Genomic DNA, 22,406 nt, shown 5'->3' on the forward strand with positions numbered 1-22,406 from the left:
ATAATATAAACAATTTACATATAATGAGAGCAGAACGCTAGATCAGTTATTTGTTAACGACGTAAGAAACAAATTTCGATGGTGGAGGGAGATAAGCGCTACAAGCGTAGAGAGCGGCCCAGAGTAAGTAAATAGAGCCCCTGCTAGGGAAGTTCTCCAGGGTGGGTAGTTGGGTAGGGATTATTCTCCAAACCGTTGTATGCAATTGTAAAAGCCTTAGGTTGATCGAACCTTCTTGTTCTGCGGAGTATCATGAGCTGATTGAAGAAAGATAACGTCTATTTAGAAAAAAAGCACCAGATCCAAACACGACATGGATCCTCTTTCACATCTAAAACAGTTGTATAATCCGTGGTAGCAACAGCCACTCGTAATAGCTACAACTGCTATTCATTGTAAGCTGTTCACACGGATGTATAAGTATTCAGTAGTTTATATGAGCCCAAAATAGAAATTCACAAGGGTTTTCTTTAACCGTGCGTCAGTTTGTCATTTGGATCTATCGATCAGTAATGGGGTGGAAGGCATTTTTAAGTACTAAAGCAAAAAACATTAAAGTAATTTATAATGATTTATTTTGCCTACTCCTCAGTTTTGCGTCACTTTTTTATTGCTTCACTTTCAAAATATTCCTTATCAGTAAAGTTTAAATATAAACATGCAATAGTTTAAAGTAAAATTCATATGAATATTTTCTATTGTGCATAATCTATGGCAAGAATAAGTTTGGCTAGTTATTCATATTTTTATTGGACCTTTAAGGTGTGTTGACACTTTTGCATACTCTTGCAAATTGATGTTGTCTTATTTTACAAGTTAAAATTTATTTGTTTTGTTTTAGATGGCATCAGACGAAACGGAGTCAACTTGTAAGGAATCGCAGATCAAGAACTTTTGCACTAATATCTTGCCAGCAGTTGCTAGAAGTATTCAAAATGGGAGCAGCCTGCAAGAAATCAGTAGCATGCTGGTTGAAAGTGAAAACTTTAAGTCAGCAGTTTTGTCTTGGAGAGATCCAGAATCTTCATTGAATCTTTTTCAGTGGACAATAGTAAACAAAAGGTGTGATGCTCTTAAGCTTCTTCATCAGCAGTACCCAGCATTTTTGTCTGGCATGGTGACCACCAGTGGCCAGCTTGGACAGAAATGTGCATCTTTTGAGCTGGAATACATCAATTCTCCACTACACCTGGCATGCTGGGTGGGTGATGTAAACATCTTTAGGTACCTTCTAGACAGCGGCTGTGGTCCTTTAGTGACTGTTACATCAGTCATCAGTCTAAAACAGATCTCATCAAATCCCACAATGTTTACAACAGCGAAAGTCAGCAAAAGTCCAAGAGGAAAGCCATTTGAGTTTGCAGTTTCACAGAAGCATTTGGACTGTGTGCAGTTCATGTTGGATAATGTAATTATACAGAGTGTAGCATTACGTTTTTTGTATGCAGGAGTGAGAGAGCCATCTTCTCTTCTCCATAAAGCATGTTCAATAGGCTCAGGGAAACTTGTCAGTCTTCTGCTTAAACAGTCTTTTAGGGACATAATTTGCCTTAGTGACAAAAATGGCAAAACACCACTGCACACTGCAGCCTGGAATGGTGATACAGAAACAATTGAGCAGCTCCTAGAAAATGGAGCAGATGTCAATGCCCTAACAGAATCTAGAAGCTGTTTGCATATAATGTACAGGTAAGAGTTCATCACTTGTGTATAGTTGGAAATGTATATTATAACTACTTAAACACTGGCTTAGCTATATTCATTTAGACACAGGCAATCTTTCATGTTGTGATCTTTTCTTCCACAATTTTGCGTAAGCACTTAAATATTAAAATTTTTTATTTTGTGTATTCGCCTAATCTTAGTAAGAGTTAAGCAAGGCTCACTCTTGAATGAAACTAATGTGAGGTTTAGTTAGAGCTAAGCTTCATTTGACAGAAATTGATTTCGTTTCTAAATAAAAATGATGACAATAATAATTATAATTCTTATATTGCATCAGGTTGTAGCTAGAAGCTACTTAGCTTGCACAACCACACACACCCACACACTTGTGGGTTAGACTAGAGCATCAATCTGCTAAATATTTTTAGAAAAGATGAGTGTCCTATAATCATGATGTAACACAACAAAAGATCGTGTAAAACTGATTTTTAATATGAGAGAATTGCTTAGCATTTTCCGTCTGAATTTGGAGTTTTATTTATTATATAAATAAAAACACTGTTTTGTTCTAGGTCCAAACTACATCCGTATAATTATGTGAAAAACACAGCACTTTTACTGCAATATGGAATAGACTGCCATGTGGTAGACAAGAATGGAAAGTCTGCATTACACATCATGGCAGAGGAGATTGGTATCAGTCGTGTGGATGTTATACAATACTGGCGAAAAGTAAATCTAACTTTGATCCAGCATCCCTACATTTGCATTTCATATTTAAAGCAGATAAAAGAAGCACAGACATATCAGGGTCTAATTGCTGAAGATTGAAAGGTAGGGTAGGAGAATATTTAGAGTAGGTAGGGTGGATTTAATTAGTAGCATCATATGATAATAGTGCACCTTGAGGCAGACTTTAAAAGTGTGAACCATAAGATGTTGGGAGAGAGAAGCATACCAGGGATGTGGTGTACTAAGTTAATCAGTGTATAGTTAATCAGCACATTGCTGACTATCACTGACAAGAGAATATTTTGTTAGGCAAAGATTAGCTTTGGACACACATTATTTCACCATTGATGGCTTCCAATAAATGAGTTGAAGGTGAATACATGTGCTGTTAAGTTTTCTTACCCCTGGTGAATGTAATCTGCCTTTAAGTCAATTCTGTGAGATCCTTAACATGTACTACAAATTGAAGTGCAAGATATATGCAACCTCAAAGGCTTCATGCTCGCATCTCAGTGCTATAATTCTTTTTTTGTTTTGTTTTGTTTCTATTGTGATGTGCTTTCATCTATTTATAGGCAGCAGAAGCAATATCAGAAATGACAAGCTCATCTGAGCTTTGTAAAGACTATACAACAGAGCAGTATCAGAGTGACTTGGTTCAATGCCTGTGCATGCTGTTGGAGCATGGTGGTGACCCCAACCAGCGTACATTTCCTGCTGCTGGCATGCAGACTGTGCTGGAAGTAAGTATAAGCATCCAAGTCCAGCATGTCTTTGATAAAATCATATAATGGGGAAAAAAATGTATGAACATCTCCTTCATTATTGTTTCACAGCATTTCTGTAAGAATAAAAAGGTCAGGTCAGGTCAGGTCAGGTCAATCCCATGCCCGGTCCGGGCGTAGGGGGGACCGTCTGGCAGCAGCAACAGACAGAATTTTCCACCCGGTCCTGTCTTGAGCAGAATAAAAAGGAAGAGGAGGAAAAAAAAAACAAACTACAAAAAGAGAGATTAACATCTTTATTACTTGCATATTTGAAATCTTATTATTTATAATTCAATGTTAAGCATAACTTTACTGTGGCCTGGGTTAGTATTCCAGGTTGGAAGATGATCTTTACAATTTGTAGTCTTAGGTCTTCTCCTTTTAGTTTGGATTAATTTCACATTCTGCTTATAGGTTTATAATATAATAGAAAGATAAACAAAGCACAAATGATACTGTGGAACATTTTTTAAAAATGGAACCATCACACATTTTTTTAGCAGCAATGTTTTAAAAAGTCTGCAAACAATGGTTATCTTATTTAAACACTTTTGGTTCTCATCTATATTTCCTCAAACATTTGTGATCATTCAGTATAGAAATGGGAGTATTTAAATAAGTGATACGTGTTACAGTTCTCATTGGAAATTGTTATTTGCTTGTTAATCAACAGTTTTAAGCTTGGTTAATTTCTTTACACTATACATGCAAGAATTTTGAAAGTTTACTTAAAATTCAAACTTTTAGCTTATGGCTGAAAGAATGGTTTGACCATAGGGATAAAAGTAAGAAACACATGCAATGCTGGCAAGCAGGGCCGTGCTTAGGGGCAGGCGGACGAGGCATCTGCCTAGGGCCCCGCGCTTCAAGGGGCCCTGCGCTTTTGATTGTAACCTATTGACGAACGTTACAAATAAATTAATCGTAGGCTTATGTTGTAATGTGTATGCAGCGTGCTGTCAATGATAAAAGACGAGATATCCCTGAGGAAAAAAGTGACTTTAGATCCCAACTAAAACCGTGTGATCGTGGCGTGAGGGCCCCGCACATGCCCTTTGCCTCGGGCCCCGCGGGGGCTAAGAACGGGCCTGCTGGCAAGCCTAAAGGTAATTTTTTGCTGCTTCTATCTGGACTCTCACCTCCCTTCGTCAGAGCTAATCCATTCTTTCCTGCCAGTCGATGAAAGTTCGACCTTCGTGTTATTTCCTCTCACTGCAAGAAGATGAGTTCATGTGACAACAAATGTTTCTTTGAGTAGAAGTGTAAGATGCTGCTCAGTGATAATAGTTATTTTACATTGTTTTGTTGTCAATGCAGGTATTGCTGCAGTACAGCTCTTTGCCATATACACACACCATGCTGTGGCATAAACCAGGAGTTTTGTATGCAGCAGTCTCCCTGCTTCTGGAGAATGGCGCTGATCCCAATGCTCTTACTTCCAGCTCAGAGGTATGTATGTCAGTCCAAACAGATTTACATTATGTCAAAAAATTGCAAACTGAACAAAGAAAAGGTAATAACTTTTGAAGTGTCCAATTAATTTTTGAAAATATCATTTTTATAATTAACACCGTAATTAACATTTCTGTGTGTTAACATTTTTTATAGTGCATACTTGTGCAAAACAGGATGGTCTTCTAGTGTTGTAACTCATCTGAAGCAGATAATCATTGCTGCCTTAATTTATGCAATCAGATGGTTTTATACTTCATGCACTTTTATGTTGCAGACAGCCATTTGCAGTTTATTTCTGGGGGCCCATGTACATGAAATTTCAGATGTGAGCATGCAAATTCAGTTTATCAATCTCTTCTGTCAGCATGGCTATGATCCAGATAGCCTTTCTCCTAAGCAAACTGTCTTGTCCATCTTTCTTCTGCTGAGGCGTCACATTGACCTGCAATGTGTACAGTTGCTAGCCAACTATATGACAGTAGGGAAACTGGAAGAGGCAAGAGCCTCTGTTCTTAACAAGCTTGTGCCTATGTTGTTGAGATCTTCCTATGAACTAGATGTACAGTATGGACATAAACTGAGAGAAAAATTTTTTGAAATGACTGCTCGGTCATTGAGGCACATGAGCAAACTTGCAATATTACGGCAGCTTAATCGAAGGGCAAGTCAGGTGCAAAAACTGCCCCTGTCAGGATTTCTCAAAACGTACCTCACCTCAGATGCCTTTTGATAATGTTTTCCTCTTTCCTCCTTTTCTGTACTTGAAAAAAAAAAGATGTTTTCAACTGGGTGTGGGAAAATCCAGATTAAAATGCATTTTAAATTAAATTATATGTATAAATGAATTTTTAGCTTACATGTTCAAAGATTATGATGAGGGTTGTTTTAAAATACTGTCAATGTTTTATCTAAAGTGATAGAAATAATAGATTACCAGCAGTTCTCAATTGAGCATTTTTCAAGGTATAACAAAAGTATTTTGACATCGGCATCCACTTTAAAAATATTCAAAATGCCTGAAACCACAGGGTTTTCAGATTGCTCTGAATTTTATTTTGTCATATAAGCACAGTCAAGTAAATTACAAAATGACAAATATTGCCTTCAAGAATGCCTATTTTTTTTGTTGTTTCCTATGCCAGAGCTAAATCATTACAGTAGTGGTGTGGTGACTTCACCTTCCAGTCTGGTGTGGCATCATACAAAAGGAGAAAAAAAGTGGGCCCTTATGATAAACAGTTTACTTAATAATAACAGGTAGCTGTCTAGACTGTTGTGTTAATGGTGGCAATGAGATCAATTCATGTTATCTATCTAGTGGAGGAAATTTTATAATAGATCATATGATGGGACGCTTCCCTTCAAATTGCATAGTTTTGTGTGAAGTCCCTTGGTTTATATAGGACTAATTAGGCACCTTCCATAGTGAAAGAGAGAGAGCTGATCATCTTTGTCCACAAGCCACCAATTGTTGCAAAATTCAAGATCATGTTGACAATTTTTGTAACATTCAGCTGTGGTGTACTTATTTTTACTTTTTGATTTGTATTCCTCTATAAATGTGGATGGGCAGGTTAGAGTGTGTGGCAGGGAGAGAACTAATGATTTTATTGTGTAGGCCATGGAAACTGTCAGTGGGAGACGGAGATCAAGGATGTACTGGATTCAGAATAGTTTTATATTTGTCTCCCTGTTTATTACTGTTTTATGCATTCTTTTGTACCACTCTTTATGTGGACATACAAACACAAATATTTTGTTATCTCCTACAACAGATATTTTAGATAAAGGATGCAGTTGAAAAACTGCACCTCACCAAATTTCTATCCAATCGTCTTTATACATTAAATAAACATTTTTTGTGCTTAGTGATTGATAATTAAATTATTGTGTCATGTTTGGAAGATGTGTAGTTAACAATATCATATTCCACTGAAACAGTTTACATCAACTACCATAATTCACTGGTCTTTTGAGCATCTGTTGTTGGAAACATCAGCATTCATCATAGGTTTGTGGAAAAATCTGCATACCAATTTTGGGCATTTCTGACAATACTGTTCACTGATGTGCATTTAAAATTGTATGTCAATTTTTTACCTTTCCGGACATATTTTAGTATTTGTAATGTTCTGCATTAAATGCTGATACATCTTTCATTATTCTTTGCATTAAATGCCTGCAAGCATTACAATGTATGTGTGATAGTTTACCTACCAAGGTTTATGACTTTTGCAGCTATGAGAGCATTAGTTAATTTCAGCTTTCAAAGGTTGCATACCTAAATTAATTCCGCTCTCCTGTTCAAATCTGTCTTGGATTAAGATTTGCGTGAAGCAAATGAAGTTGCATATTCATCTTTTACCTTAATTTTGCCCATTTTGATGTGCTTGGGCAGACTGACAAGTGATGATTGATATCTTCTTAGGCATAGGGGTGCTTCCGTGTTATAATTGTTGATTTTAAATTTGGTTTTTTAACTATCCAATCTTTGATGTCAGTGATACAGGCTTCTATGGTGCTATTAGTAGAGTGAGACTCAGCTGGTAGAGTAGAACAGTACAGTTGTGTGTCGTCAGCATGTAATTGATGAGAAACATAGTGAGATTTAATGCATGTTGGAAACTGGGCAGTAGTTGTTCAACACGTCATGTCAAGAGTGGACTTTTTAAGGAATCACCTCACTATGACATTTTTAAACAATGATGAGAAAACATTTGTTGACAAACTGACTTTTACAATATTCATGATGGCAGGGAGTAAAACATCTAAGCCAGGGTTGGGAAACTTTTTCCCTCTGAGGGCCATTTTGATGCATATAATTTTTCTTGCATTCCTTACTAAATTACCTACTTAAAAAAAAGTAGCCTGCTCTTTTTTGGTCAAACTGTAGTTTTGCAAGTGTAGGGTAACATTTTTGCAAGTATAAAATCCCAGCCTGCCTGGCACTGCTGTCCTCAATCACCATGATCCACCTTTTTGTAACAAGGTGTGCGAAAACTATGCTCTGCCTCTATGAAAAATCATAGCTAAACAACTGTTAGCAATCTGTAAAATATGAAAGAGATGAAACCTTTGTCCTTATGTACACTTTTTTTTTGGTGGCTGTGCAGTGAAAGTACATTATAATAATAATAATGACTTTTTAGTACACACTTTGTGATAGAGAGTTCGTTGTACTTACAAAGTGTCTAAATTCATTTTATGCATTTATTGTATGTAAGGTGACCAGACGTTTCAGTTGCGAAAGCGGGACACGTGCCGATGATGGTGTCGTCACCGTCAAAAAACGCCGAAAAAAGTGATTTTTAAAGACAAGCGGGACATTTGATGGACTTGCCAGAAAGCCAGAAAGCGGGACATTGGGCGTCCCACCCGATGAGCAGGCGGGACACAAGGTCAAAAGCGGGACTGTCCCGCCTAATGCGGGACGTCTGGTCACCTTATTGTACGAGTCAACATGATCGAAGAATACTGTTTATCTACAACCTACATCAAACCGGAAGTGGTCTACCCTTGGCGTGGGATGAAAGTTGCATGCGTGCATTATTCTCCAAAATCATCCATTAAAGTTGTGGGCAGCAGAGATGCATATGTGTCTGTCCCGTAATGTACTCGTATGTGTCCTGTTTATCATGCCATGGATGTTTCTTGCTTGTCCCTCAAAATTATGATTATTATGATTCACTAAGTATACATTTATGTTGCTATGAAAAATGCTTATATATTGAAATCCGTGGTCACCTTGGCGGGCCAGACATTTCCCACCTCTGATCCAAACAATCAAGAAGAAGGCTTGTGGACATTGGGTCTTACTGACAAGTTCTTGGCTTGGCTTTTAGAATAATTGCATTTACGTTGGCCTCTGAGAGTGGTCACCCAAAGAAATCAACAATGAACTGAACAGTCATACACCTCCACTTTGCAATATCCCCCAACAACTGACTTAAAAGAGAGGAAAGCTGTCTCAAGAGATCCTCTAGGTCAGTTTTTATGAGGCTAAGATGATGATAAAAGAAAAGATGCCTTGAGTAGCACCTTAGCTCCAGTAGCCAAGACCTATACTACAAACTGAAAAGAGAAAACCAAACGGTACTTCATGTTCATGCAGATTTTTGTGCACAGCAGAATTTTCCAGGCCTCTTAAGTATCCATCTGAGTGACAAAAAGAAAGAGAATCTAAAGTTACCTTGAAATGTGATGGAAGTGTGAAAATTCTAGAAAATTTAAGGCAAGAGCATCTGCTTATGTTTAAGATTAAAGTTTTTAGGAGATTAACTCAGAAGTTATTTTGGAAGAGGAGATTGCAACATTTCATTGGCACATATTAAAAAACCTTAAAGTCAATGGAAAATTTTGGTTATGAATGTGCCAATGTGAAACTGGGATTAAACAAAAAATCCTTTCCACTTTTATAAAGGACACAAAACATTAAGATCTTTTACAATTTTCAATTTAAATCTGTTTTTTTTTTATATCAACAATACAAACATTTCAAAGAAACCAAATGCAGTAATCGAGACAATATGGAGTGATAAAAATACAACTGAACATCAACAGCCAACTTTACAAGATTAGTTCCATCAAATACGGCAGTCACTTCAGAAGTCATTTTACAAGCATTTCAAATTTACACACACACCTGCAGAGCAATGCACTTTTATAAAACACAATGCCATTCATTCATCCATGGCAAAACTGTTTTCCAGATGACCAATGACATCTTTCATAAAAGTAACACTCTATGCCGAAGGCTGTAACAATAACTTGCTTTTTCTGGCTTGCTTTTTCTCTGCAGTGAAATGCAGGGAAGTCTATAAAGGTAGTTTTTATGCCAGAAACATGCTTCCAGTCACTTTGTGACAAACACATTTGCTGTAAGGGTCCACAATAAATTATCGATGCCACATGATTCCCTGGATAAGACACCTATTGTCTTCTTCATGAATCCAGATCTTTCTTCCCCCAGACCAAAGCAGTGAGCCAAAGCACTGTGGATGGCAACTTTACCAAGTTGTAAAACAGCACACCTCTGGTAATAACACTCTTCTTGTTTCTTGCTGCCTTGGTACAAACAACATAACATGGACATTTCCTGCAACACTGCCAAGTGGAGGAAACTGTCATTCAACCACTGAAAATGTCATGGTTGACACAAAGTATCTGCATTCTTCATCCTTCTTTCTGGCAATACAACTCCTTCAAAGCCTTCAGCTCTTCGATCAGAGTCTTGTTCTGATTTTCTAGCACTGCCACTCTGTTTTCTAAACATTTAACATATTCTTTCTTCTTTCTGCGACACTCCCTTGCTGCTTCCCTGAAATATTGAACACAAGAAAATTTGAAATACGCACAGAGTGGAAAATAAAAATGGAATAAGTGTACACAATATCTAGGAAAAAAATCTATTAATGTGCACACATATTTATACAAAGTTGCAGAATTCTGCTATAACACTATTTTGCTGGTAAAATTATTCTGATTACAAGCTATTGATATATTTAGCAAACAAGAAAGAATATGTAATGCCACTGTGTCCAGCTTAACAAACGAAGATGATGTGGCTCAGCAAAATGAAAGTATTAAATACCTCAACTCAAAGGATACACATAATTTGATATTCTCTTATGTTGCCTTAAGCTGATTTCATAATATATACTTAATGCAATATCAAAATCTTGACCACTCTTGTAGCTCTACTCAAAATTGTTTTCAAAAAATACTATTCAAATATCTATCTCCAATAAACATAAGCTTCAGAACACCTACTTTTATTTCCCTCCTGTGCTATACCACATGGGATGGACAACACTGTCACTTGTACCCTACCCCATTTTATGTTTCCATCAACATAAACTGGCAGCTGAGTGCTGTCACGAATCTTAGCTTCTTATTAGAGTTAAATGAGCTCAAAGCTCATCCACCTTTTGTCCTTAAAGTACACAATCTATGCCATTTCAATAAACATATTACCGATTTTTCAATAATCGAAGTTCTCTTTTCCTGGATCCTTCTTCTGATAAATGAGTGGGACTTGAGATTGGACTACCTGCTGTGGCCATAACCACACCCTGAGGAATTGATGTGGCAATCTGGTATGTCTGCACATTTGCACCTCCAACTGAAATCAAAGTAGTTCTCAATAAGATATTTTAGTATTGTGATATGGCTGGATCATGTATTGGTAATACTGTGGGTTTTCATTAAATATATTCCTCTATCCCTGAATGAGCATATAAATGTTCTCGCTTATAAAAATGTTGACAAACTAGAAGTGAACTTATTTTTTGACCAAGCTCCGTAGTACCAAGGTAGACTGTACACAACCAAGAGAGGGTTGGAAAATGCTCTTTGCTCACTTCGAAATGTCTTCTTGATTTATCATAAAATACAAAAGGCATAAGAGGAGGATCTGGAGATGCCTTCCTCGTACCTTCACTTACGGTACATTGTCCTACAAGGCAACCATGAGTTGGAAAATCTACCTTCTTAAAAATAAAAAATTTTAGGCACACTCAAGTACCTGGGATGTAGAACTGCCCATCAGGACCTTGGGCATATTGTACTATTGTGGCTCCACCAGTGCCTGCATTGGCAGCTGATGTGGGACTGGCATTTGTCATGGTTAGTGTTTGAAGTCCTTGTGTCACTGGTGTGCCATCTGCAAGTTGAAGAGTTCCTGCTGGTACCACTGAAACAAATACAGGGGATTCTTGTCAACTGGCACACTACGGCAAATGCAGAAAGCCCAGTGTCTCTCTTTTTCCTGATAATATATTTGTCTCCACCAGAGGGTGAAAGATAACCAGCCTAAAGTGTGCTAATACTATTGGGTTGTCAGAAAAGTCATGGCACATTTTTGCAATAGATGGCACATTTTTGGAAGTACTAGAGTCATTTGCATCCATGTTATTGCTCAGTCATTTGAAAGATGAAAGCTCTAGCTTCATTCTTAAAAAAAAAAATTTAGTGATTTGGTTGAGTTTTGGAGATTTTACAAGTTGAAGATAAAAGACAGCTGTGTATTTTTGCCTGATTTTACTGTTTTACTTCTGTAAAGGGATGAACATGCATCTAGCTTGTGAAAAGTTTGTGGTCACAATGCTCTACAAGAAGATGAGTGCCAGCAATGGTTCCGTGCTGGTAATTTCGATCTAAAGGACGCTCCTTGGTCATGGAGACTCACTGAGGTTGATGATGTCATAAATAAAGGCATTGATCATGTTAAACCAGCGTTACATGATAGAAGAGACTGCAGAAACACTGACCATTCCTCATTCAAGTGTTTGTGACCAGACTCGATATTTGGGTTCCTCATGAACTCAAAGAAATTTGACAGCGCATATAAACATCTGTGACATGCTCATTAAATGTGAGGAAAACAATCCTTTTTTTTCTTTTAGCGACTGAGAAGTGGGTTGTTTATGACAATGTGGTGGGCAAATGGTTTCGGTCCTCAAATGAAATCAAAAGCGGACATTCGTCAGAGGAAGGTTATATTCTCAGTGTGGAGGGATTTTAAAAGGTGACCTGACGCAGTGCAGCAACTGGCATGGGATTACGCTGTTGTCCATTCCTAGCAACGTGCTAACCAGAATCATCCTGGAGACTGAAGAATGCCCTAGAAAGAGACTGAGGCAAGAACAGGCAGGCTTTCGGCAGGGTAAATCATGCACAGACCATATCACTACATTATGAAATATTACTGAACAGTCGCCACTCTACATAACATTTCTGGATTTTGAGAAAGCTTTCGACTCGGTAGACAGGGAAACCATCTGGAAGCTGATGCAGCTCTACAGATTTTCACCAAAACTTATTGCCAGCATCTATATGAGGACTCAACGTGCCAGGTGATCCACAACAGAAAGCTGACTGATGCCTTAGCAGTGAGGACTGGAGTGAGGCAAGGTTGTACACTCTTGTCGACAATCTTCCTGAACATCATAGACTGGATTATTAACAAGACAAGCTCTGGGCTGGAACCCACAGGGCTAAGGGTTGAGAGACCCAGACATGGAGGAGATCAGTCCACTAAGAGGCGGAGGCAGCTGGCAAAACATGGTCTCAACTGGAAAGGGACGCCCAGAACCAGGTCCGATGGCAGAGTGTATGCAGCCTATGTCCCACTGGAAGCGACTAGGAACAAGAAGAATGTTTTTTTTTTCAAGTTCCTATCAAGGAACCAAACAATCAATTCAAATGCGTACTATCAGCAATGAGACAGTTTGAGCGAATCCATTGTTAAAAATGTCCAGTGCTTGTTAATTGTAACAGAGTCATGTTTCGTAAAACAATGGGAGTCCAAACACAAGTTTGATCTCCCATCAAAAGTTACTGGAGCTTGGATGGGATATGTTGCCATATTCACCATACTCATCTAACCTTGCAACATCAGACTTCAACTTGTTTCACTCTCTTCAAAATTCCTCGAGTGGAATAATGATAATGATAAAAGACAGGTCCTTCTACGAACGAGGATCTATGAAACTCACTTTCAGATGGCAAAAGGTTATCAAACAAAACTGGCAATATATCATTAACTGATCTTTGTTCTTTACATAAATAGATGTCCATAGAAAAACATAAAAATGCGCCATGACTTTTTCCACAACTCAATAAATACCCACAACTGGTCCTATCAGCTTGATGAGATTGTGATTGGAAAAGCCTTGATGTAAAAAGTAGCCCAGGAGACATAAAGTCAAGTAAACAGCTATCTCCATCCTCCCCAACGCCAATCACAATAAGTTTTACATTTAAAAAAAAAAAGGTTACAGAGCAACAATAATCTGTAACTAATTACACAAATAGGGAAAAAATATTAAAACCAATCTGGTTTTATACTGAAAATTCACTTTTAGCATCTCTAAATTCTATGTTTTCTTCTACAATCTATGCTACATGACAAGTTGGAAATTTCAAAGCATAATTTTTTAACTGGGAAGTATTTTGTTGCCAATTATCAACAATACCTTGTTGATAGTGCACTGCATTGGCGGAAGTTGTCAGATTTTGTGCTGTTTCTTGATCATCCTGACTTTGACTGCTATTGGAATCTTCATCCATTTTATTCACCGGTGAAGACAGATCATTCAGAATTTTCCTAAAAAGGCAAAATAATAGTGATAAAAGAAGTCTACATCATCTGAGATATCCCATTTGAAGCAAGATGATTTGCAAAAGTTTATCATGAAAACATACATAATGGTATAGCATTAGAAAATATGCTAAAGGAAGCAAATAGAACGGAATGTCTAAGAGCAACCAATGTTCAAGTGACAGAACCATCTGCCCTTTTCTAAAATCTCCCCCCCCCCAAAAAAAAAAAACAAAAAACAACAACACAAAAAACAAAACCCAACAAACTGCTCGCTCCTCAAATCTCCATAAGTCAATTTTTTTTGGGGGTCTCTTTGAGTTCGACTTATCGAGGTCTGACTGTATGATAAAAATGGTAGGTACGGTTGCTATCAATTTGGTAATTGTTTATAAAAATGTTTGAAATGCTTATCAAGATCTACAGAGGCATGTTGTCGCCACAGGACAACACAGATCACAATGAGAGAACACTTTAGAATACACAGCACACAAAATACCTTTTACTCACACTTTATATAACAAATCAGGATATTCTGATGACATTTAGAAAATGGTGGTGGGATAACTCTCTTATTTAAGCCCTTGTTTTGTTTGGGTTTTTTTCCGGTAATGGGCCGCACAAATCTTAAAACAATCCTCCCCAATTTAAAAAGTCAACAGGCACAATCTATGAAAATACCTGTATGAAGGCCGCCTGGCAAGTATTTCCCTTCTTTTCTTTGTTTCTGAATCTTCAGAATGAAGATCGTCATCAACATTTGCAACCTACCAAATACAAAGGAAAATATCTCATCTTTAATGCAACCTAATCAAATAACCACTAAATTATTACAGGAAACACTATCACAAGGCTAAATTGGAAAACAAATTACTGCAAATTCATGGGAAGACAATTCAACACTCTTCTTTTGCTGAATGCAATTCAGTATTAAATAATAATAATATTATAAAAAATCCCCAAAAACCTGGAACATTAAAACTACTAAAAACAATTTATGTTTTTTTGTGCTATCACACAATGGTGTAACAAATGCACAATGTCTATGGGAAAAAAAAAAAATCACTTTACCAAATACAGCTGAATTTAAGTATTTTCGGGGAAACAGCTTCAAGAGAAAATCTCTACTAAATTTCTTAAAAATCCCTATTAAATTTCTTCTATATTCAACAGGACCTGTTTTGCAATACAGTAATCCCTCGCCACTTCGCGCCTTCATTATTCCGCAGGTTTTTATAAGAAATGGGAAAATTCGCACATCTACGCTTCTTCGGAGATTTTATGCAAAATTCAATCAGTGGAATATATATATTTTATAAATTTTCAGATGAAAAAAGCACGAAGTGTATAAAAATATATCACTATACAATTTTTTACATCATATGTGTGGCACAGAGAGAGAGAGATTTTGTTGGTTTATTGTTGTATTACAGGAACTGTATTACTCTACAGTACATATTATGTGTTTGTTCTTTTATTTACTGTAAAGGTATAATACATGCACAGAACAGGGTAGGAATGGTTAAGGAAATGGGAAAGGTTTATGTTGTGTAAAAGTATGGGGGGAGGTTTATATAGTGTATAAATACATAAATAAAGATACCGTTTCTATTCTGAAGATTTTTATGTTATCGTGGGTGGTTTTGGAAAGATCTCCCACGACAAATGAGGGATTACTGTAGGCTTTTTTAAGAGATCACATCACTCTCTTGTCCACACAAATTGAAACAAACGAAAAAAAGCAAAACTTTCTCCACCAAATAACAGACCCAGTGCTTGGTCATTGTTGCAGAGCATGCTTAGCTTCTGTTAATTTTATACGTTCAAACTGTTAAAGCTGAGTAGAAAATTCAGACTTAGGTCAACAGTATCTTGATGTGGCAAACATAACGCAAGAATAGAGTACCAACCAAAACCAGTAGTTTTGTTTAAAAAATAATTAACATTGAAAATTCAAAAATTTTGTAAGCCAATTACTATCTTAAACCAGATGATGTCAGAAACTGACACTTTGAGAACATGAGTTATTTCTAGTTCTTATCAAAGCTCTAATCAAGTTGCCATCAACTTGCTGAATTAAATGCAGAGATTAACCAAAAAATAACATAAATTCCCCTCCCACCTTCACACCAATTTGAACATAAATTTTGACATAGTACCAAAAAAGGCTTGATAGTAACTCCTGTATTTTCAATGCAAATGATTTCGCAGAATCGCGACTGCACAAGTTTTCCATAGACAAAGTTTCTGTCTTTTTCAATTTTGTTTCTATTTTCTGATCATCATCAAGAACTTGCCAACCAACATGTCCAGGAGTATCAATAGTTACGATTTATGAACTTTGGGAGAATTCATCAAACAGATCACCAACCCTTATTTTGCAAAGGTGCTTACTGACATCTAGGAATGTGCTAAACTGGAAATTTTCAGGGGTTGCATTTGATGTTATGCTATACAACAGATACAACACAACAGCTATAGACTAAAGAACAAGCTCAAACAGCTCAAATGGCAAGAAAGCTAGTGAAAGCAGACAGACGTTATATTTGCCACACAGGAATTTGATGTGTCTGGCATTCATGTGACAATAACCACCAGTTTCTACCAGAAAAGGTCATGCATCCTCTGCATAGAAATCTTTCAGGGCAGTCTAGCTGTCTGAAAACTCAACAACAAAGCAGATACAACATGGGGATGTAAATCACTACTGGTACATAAAAATACTTTAGTTTAAGTCAGCTGAGGAATAAGGAAGCTTTTCTCACCCTAACTACTTGAATTGTCTGTACAGATCCAGCACCACCAGCTGTTTGTATGACAGATGGCTGATTAGACTGAATCACTGAATGCACTTGAACTGGATGGTTTGGAATTGTTACATGCACAACAGAGATGCCTTGACTGCCATTTTCAATCTCCCCTGGTCCACTTCCTTCCGACATTGCTGGAAAAAAGAATCAGAATACTGGAAACACCCATCACTGAGATATATTTTGTGGCTTGAGACTCTGAAGATGAAATTACTGAATGTCAGAAACAAGTGAAGCTTGAAGAATGACAGTCACTCAGTAGTCAAATGGCTGAATGGGTAGTCATGCTGAATATACTAGCTTCCAGGAATATAAAACCCAAACAAACAAAGGTGGCTGTACCCTCCTTCCTGTTCTTGTACATGTTGAAGTAGAAGATGGATATGCTGAAGCTTCATTTATAAGATCACAATGGATACTAAGGGCAGCGCATTTCTCCACAAAGGCAATATTTCCACCATTCCAAGCTGATTAACCTGTAATCAGTGTAATTTTGTTTCCTTGGTATCAGTGTAACAAAGACCAAATTTCTGGAGAGCAACCTGAATGTTTCTAAATAAATTCCCAAATATAATTGATCTGGTCTTTTAATTTCACAGACTGCTCCAGATGGAGTATCCTTTCAAGTTTAAAGTTGTTAATGTAATGACTTGAAGCCTGAATAAATAATTTTTCACAGGTTTCTATCCTCACAGGTGAATAAAATGGGAGAAAGGCTCTATGCTGGTTGTTCCTGGCTCTTACATATATCATTTCCTTGTCAGGAATTGAAATTAACATGAAAAAGGGAATCATATCTTTCCTTTCCCTAGTACCAAGACCTAATAATAATGGTCAATCCTTATAACTTAAAGACAATGCTGAGATTCACATTTTATTAACTTTAACAAAGATAATGGATGACATCAATGGATAATATCTATGTGCTCCAATACTTGTACTCCCAGTATGCAGCAATTGAAAAACTGCTTTAGGGCAGTGGTTCTCAGAGTATTTTGGACTGTGGACCAGTTTACTAAAGAAAAAAAAAAAGGGTGGACCATTAAGGCCTAAACTCACTCTGTACTGCAAATTTTCAATTTAAATTGCATTTGTTTCATTACAATTCAAAACTAAATGTATTTTTGTGACAGTAGTATAGTAATAAGTTTACATATTTTGCAAAGTACACATAAACATTATAAAATAAGGATGTGCACTGCTTTACTAAGAGTAATGGATGATGCAGTTAAATGGCACAATGTTTGTGCTGTGATATAAAGATTTGGTAAGCAATGTTTAATGCCTTGCCAGCAACTAGGGCTATATCACGGCTACTTGGTAAGGAAGTGTTTAATGCAGTTGGGCATCAATAAAATTAAAACTTGTGTGAAATCAATGGACTAAGTAGCATATCTGGTGATTTAAACATCACTTTGCTAACATATGATTAATGTTAGCAGCAGACCACCTGACTTATGTGTGCGGCCCACAAATGGTCCACACTTTGAGAACCACTGCTTTAGATAATTGTACTTCCTGTCCCAGTAGATCTCAGTATGTTTGATAAGAAACATAAATCTGACGACTACTCTCCACTCTAATCTTTCAGCTCTTTAATAATCTTCTCTCATATGTAGCTTAGATATTGGCTTCATTCTAGTTTTATTACAGTACCTTGAAATGTCCCTCAAATCATGCTTAAAGACTAATTGTTTTTTTCAACAATTTAAAAAAAAAAATTGCTTTGTTGCATGCATGTGTGTTTTGGTAATTTCAAATTTCTAACTGTTAAACACATGACTGATTTTTGTGGAGTACAGGTTTCAATGAATAAGCTCTGATGTATCTTACTAACAGATTTATAACCCAAAGATCTCAAAATCTCTTGCATCTATTATAATGTGCCATTCCAGCAATGTATAGTAAACAGTCCCATTTATCTAAAAACATTATAATCATTATCAGATATGAATAGCTTAGCACAAAATATTGTTATAAAATTAAAACAATTCACCAACACTTGAAACTGCAAGGTTCAAAACTTTAGTACAAGACATTTCTATATTGAAGTATTTCTTACCTACAAATAATGCCAGTTATGAAAGTTCTGTAACAATATCTGATATTTGCATTATCACTTTTAACCAGACTAAATAACCTGAGAGCATTAAAAAGTGATGCCAGTTAAACTGACTCGTTTGAATCACAATTACTCCTTTAAAAATGTTTAACTATGTAATACTGAAAATAAACAAAATTAAAATTTGCCTTTATTACAAAGAAAAGAAAACTTTCTCTGTTTTGAAGATCACTTTTATATTGATAACTCATCACTGAAGTCATGCTGTCATAGACCTCCATCAGAACTGCAATGTTGTTGGGTACGCCATAACGAACATGTGACGAAGCGCACTTAGCAGAGAATTGAATCAATTTTCACATCCACTCAGCTAAACCAAAAATAAACGTGTTCATACCATAACGCCATATGAACAATGTAAAAACCGGAACACATCACTGCTTCATAAGAGCCGCGTGAAGCGTCACTGGGGAACCCCAAGCTGTGACCCCCCGGCTTCGAGGAGTGCGCTTCGAAAGTCGGAACGAAACAGGAAAGCGATCTATGCAGGGCTGGGTCCTCAAACGCAAAACGCCTTTTCAAAACAGTAAACCAAAATTTTTTCTTCAGTTGGTAACACCGCAAAAAGTCTGTAAGCTCGCGATCCGACTGGGCACCATGCTTGGTTGTTGTGATTCGCCCAGAGTGTACTTACCAGTTACGTACTTTTCGTCACCAACTTTGCGGCAATCGGAGTGGATAAATTTGCAGAATACGTAGTCGCCACGTCAAACTACACCATCAGCGTCACAGGGCCGAACAACAAGGCCGTCTTGCCAAACAATTTTTTTAACCTTATTCATCCGCGACCGACGGGAACCACGCGTTATGATTGGCTAATATCAGGTGAGTGACGTCATTCATCCGCTTGCTGACGCGAACTCATTATGGCGGAAATGTCGTCTGACACAAGGAGATATAATTCAGTACTTTGTTGATCTTCGAAGCAAATTGAAGTCTTTGAGTATAATAGTTTTACTTACTACAATAGTGAAGTTTGCATTTAAGTGACAATAACTATGAAGTTGCCGAAGTTTGATGAAGAGCTATATGCCCAACGCGTAAGGCTTGCAGCAGTAGTTCGTCTTCCCCCCACAAAAATGCGAGATGGTAGAAAACTATTTGCGAACACTTCATACGATGGAGTGCGCGATTTCCATTATCTTCCATTATCAAGAAGCACATGCTGAAAATTAAGTCTGTAAATGGTGCTAATGATCTGTGGAATTTCTGTAGAAGCAGGTTCACCTTTGACTTTTTCTCCCTCATTGAAGAGTAAGCTTCGTATCATAGCGGCAGTTTCGCTCAAAGTACTCTTAACTTTGTTAACTCTTACTTTTATTTTAGTTTTTTTATTTGATTTTCGGAAGTCAGACATACATGCGCACGTAAAGGTTTTCGAAGGTTAGTCGCGTGAAATGAGGAAAGTGAGTGAACGAGATAGTGAACTGCAACACTTCAAAGTAACCTCCCTTTGACCAGGTACTGCTCCAATGAAACGTGCTCATGAGAGTTAGCGGAGGTACGTGTGGCTCATGAACAAATTACATTCATCATTATTTTATTAAACAGTGAAATAGTTTGTGATCATCACCTTAGCATTGATGAAGCCGATTTTGTCAATAATTTGACTACTAGACGCATAAATTATGTGTAGAGTGGGACAAGCAAAATTTCACTCCTCCATCCATCACAGTTATACAAAAGCGCTTTCCGTTATTTTTCTGGAGTTTTTTGAGTATCTTTTCAGAATTTCTCATAAAATGAAGTTATGAAACTCGAACCCAAAACGATCTACTAGACTTCTTTTCAGTTTGCCATTCGTTTAGACGGCTGTAGTTTACATGCACACACACACACACACACAAAAGATCGTTAACAGCATACAGTTTGTTTTCGAATGGCAGACAATAATATTATAATGCAGAAAAAGAAATAGCTTGAAAATTAAAAATCGGGGATAAGAGATTAAAATAATCACTTATAGTGTTACTTCGTGCAAAGAAAAAAAGAAAATGCTGAGACAACGAAAGATGTAACAAAATCAGGGAACAATGAAAATGTATTTTTATATTATTTCTAGGTTTACTATTTCAAGTCTACAGGCCTTTTACTGTTTGGCATGGCGACCAACAGTGCATTATCAGCATTATCAATCAACCCATTAATTTTCTGTGACCTTCACACACAACCTTGCCAAACTTTGTCAAATATTCGATATTTGCTCAGTTAAGAAGGGCCTTAGTATACTGTGGCTTAAAAAAACAAGCAGAAAACACTGCATTTATTAACAAAGTCATGTATTGCCCCAGTGTCTGCTTTATAAAAATGTACCAGCAAAGGCTCATCACAGCTGCACGAAAATGTGTCTGCAAAGTCTTATTACAGCTGTAGAAAGACGGTAATAGAAGCGTGCTGATGAAACCTCCCAGATAGGAGGAGCTGCTACTATGGTGCCTTTGCAGTCAAATTCACTTCAAATGCGGAACTGATAAATCCAGCCATCCATCATTGCACTCTTTGTCGAGGTCTGTTTACCTGAGTGTTCTAAGTAACTCACTCGTGATAATTACTTCTTGTTCCCACCAATGTATCACAAACGTCAGACACCCAGGAATCCCTCCCACAAACGTGAATCACAAACTGGTCTAGTTTAGCCATGTGAGCCAGAAAGACACAACTTCAGAGTAATTTGGAGGACGCCGACATGGACAGGGAGATAACTGTCTTGCAGGCGTAAAGGAATGAACTAGTCTCACATGAAAATGGAGAAATCATGACGGCACTGGCTGAACCATTAAAAAAAAAAAAAAAAAAAAAAAAAAAAAAAAATAGAACTGTCAATGATATTTCCTATGGTGTTCTATAGAAGTCGCCATCGACTTACTACCAGGAGAGAATACCGACCCTGATCCCGACAGAGGGTGGGTGCACGGGTTATTCATGAGGGTCGTCATGGTCCATGGCGCCTGCCCAAGGCCTGAAAATGAGGTTAGGAACCTTTCTGTGGGAGCTGACTCCAATCGCTGGATCTCAGATAATCACAAGTTGGGTTTCTTGTTGATATCATCCCATTCAGTCAGCGATCTGCCCTATCATTCCATCATTCAGTGATCGTCTGGGCGTCGAAACGATGACCTTGAAGTATCTGCTCTCTCTCTCTCGTGTCCCATGAGGAGGTCTATGGCAAAGTCAACAGCACGTGCGTGGCTGACGATAAGCAGTCAGCCAGAATTCTTCACATTAACCCTATGGACTATGGACTCACATTTTATATTAGGCCTAACGAGAGAGGCACGCAAATGGCACACAAATTATTGTCAGTAAATTATTCCCATATTATTGTACTTGATATGTCACAGTCTGAAAAAATGTGTGATGTGTGCCAGTATCCGAACTGAAGCCGCAGCCGCAGGCATTAGCTCATTACAGGACAACAGCATTCTAAGGCGCAGCAAAAGTTAAGTCATACAACAACGGAGTTTCTTTCGGTGTCGGGTGTGCGGCAAAAATGAAAAGAAAAGAAACTTTGTTAATTCTGAGGAAAATATGTTTCTGTAATTTATCTGGAATAGAGTAAAAGTACGGGCATCACTGTAGTGAAATGAAGAAAAAAAGAGAGAGGATGGTATTGGTGGTGGCGCTTTCATTTTGAACGAGCGGCCATTACTTCCGCTCCTTCTGTTCCGGCTCGACGCTGGCAAGGACCAGATCCTACATGTGATGAAAAGACACCACTGTGCACAGCACAAAGTCCTTCGATACTGTTTCCGGCC

At 37.5% G+C, this 22,406-nt stretch overlaps 2 protein-coding genes across 11 annotated transcripts; one reads left to right on the forward strand and one right to left on the reverse strand.

Moving 5' to 3' along the window:
* Nucleotides 1-76: 76 nt before the first annotated feature.
* LOC112564974 (ankyrin-3-like) lies at nucleotides 77-6,487 on the forward strand. Of its 5 annotated transcripts, XM_025240167.1 has the most exons (7): nucleotides 77-123; nucleotides 842-1,689; nucleotides 2,238-2,397; nucleotides 2,973-3,140; nucleotides 4,482-4,613; nucleotides 4,894-4,944; nucleotides 5,762-6,487. In XM_025240167.1, the coding sequence occupies exons 1-7, from the start codon at nucleotides 79-81 to the stop codon at nucleotides 5,765-5,767; spliced, it is 1,410 nt and encodes a 469-aa protein (XP_025095952.1). In that variant the 5' UTR covers nucleotides 77-78; the 3' UTR covers nucleotides 5,768-6,487. The 5 variants fall into 5 exon arrangements, with proteins under 5 accessions (XP_025095952.1, XP_025095947.1, XP_025095951.1 ...); XM_025240162.1 differs by having other exon boundaries at nucleotides 4,894-6,487; XM_025240166.1 differs by lacking the exon at nucleotides 77-123 and adding an exon at nucleotides 133-476 and having other exon boundaries at nucleotides 4,894-6,487.
* A 2,568-nt stretch (nucleotides 6,488-9,055) lies between these two features.
* LOC112563796 (cyclic AMP-responsive element-binding protein 1-like) lies at nucleotides 9,056-19,440 on the reverse strand. 6 transcript variants are annotated; one of them, XM_025238129.1, is made up of 8 exons: nucleotides 19,286-19,436; nucleotides 16,872-17,005; nucleotides 16,485-16,663; nucleotides 14,401-14,486; nucleotides 13,595-13,725; nucleotides 11,143-11,310; nucleotides 10,593-10,740; nucleotides 9,056-9,936 (listed from the first exon to the last, which is right to left on the reverse strand). In XM_025238129.1, the coding sequence occupies exons 2-8, from the start codon at nucleotides 16,891-16,893 to the stop codon at nucleotides 9,792-9,794; spliced, it is 879 nt and encodes a 292-aa protein (XP_025093914.1). In that variant the 5' UTR covers nucleotides 16,894-17,005; nucleotides 19,286-19,436; the 3' UTR covers nucleotides 9,056-9,791. The 6 variants fall into 6 exon arrangements, with proteins under 6 accessions (XP_025093914.1, XP_025093916.1, XP_025093915.1 ...); XM_025238131.1 differs by having other exon boundaries at nucleotides 19,297-19,396; XM_025238130.1 differs by lacking the exon at nucleotides 19,286-19,436 and adding an exon at nucleotides 18,989-19,279.
* Between the last annotated feature and the right edge of the window lie 2,966 nt (nucleotides 19,441-22,406).

This window comes from Pomacea canaliculata, linkage group LG5 (genome assembly GCF_003073045.1).
Source record: "Pomacea canaliculata isolate SZHN2017 linkage group LG5, ASM307304v1, whole genome shotgun sequence".
Lineage (NCBI taxonomy): Eukaryota > Metazoa > Mollusca > Gastropoda > Architaenioglossa > Ampullariidae > Pomacea > Pomacea canaliculata.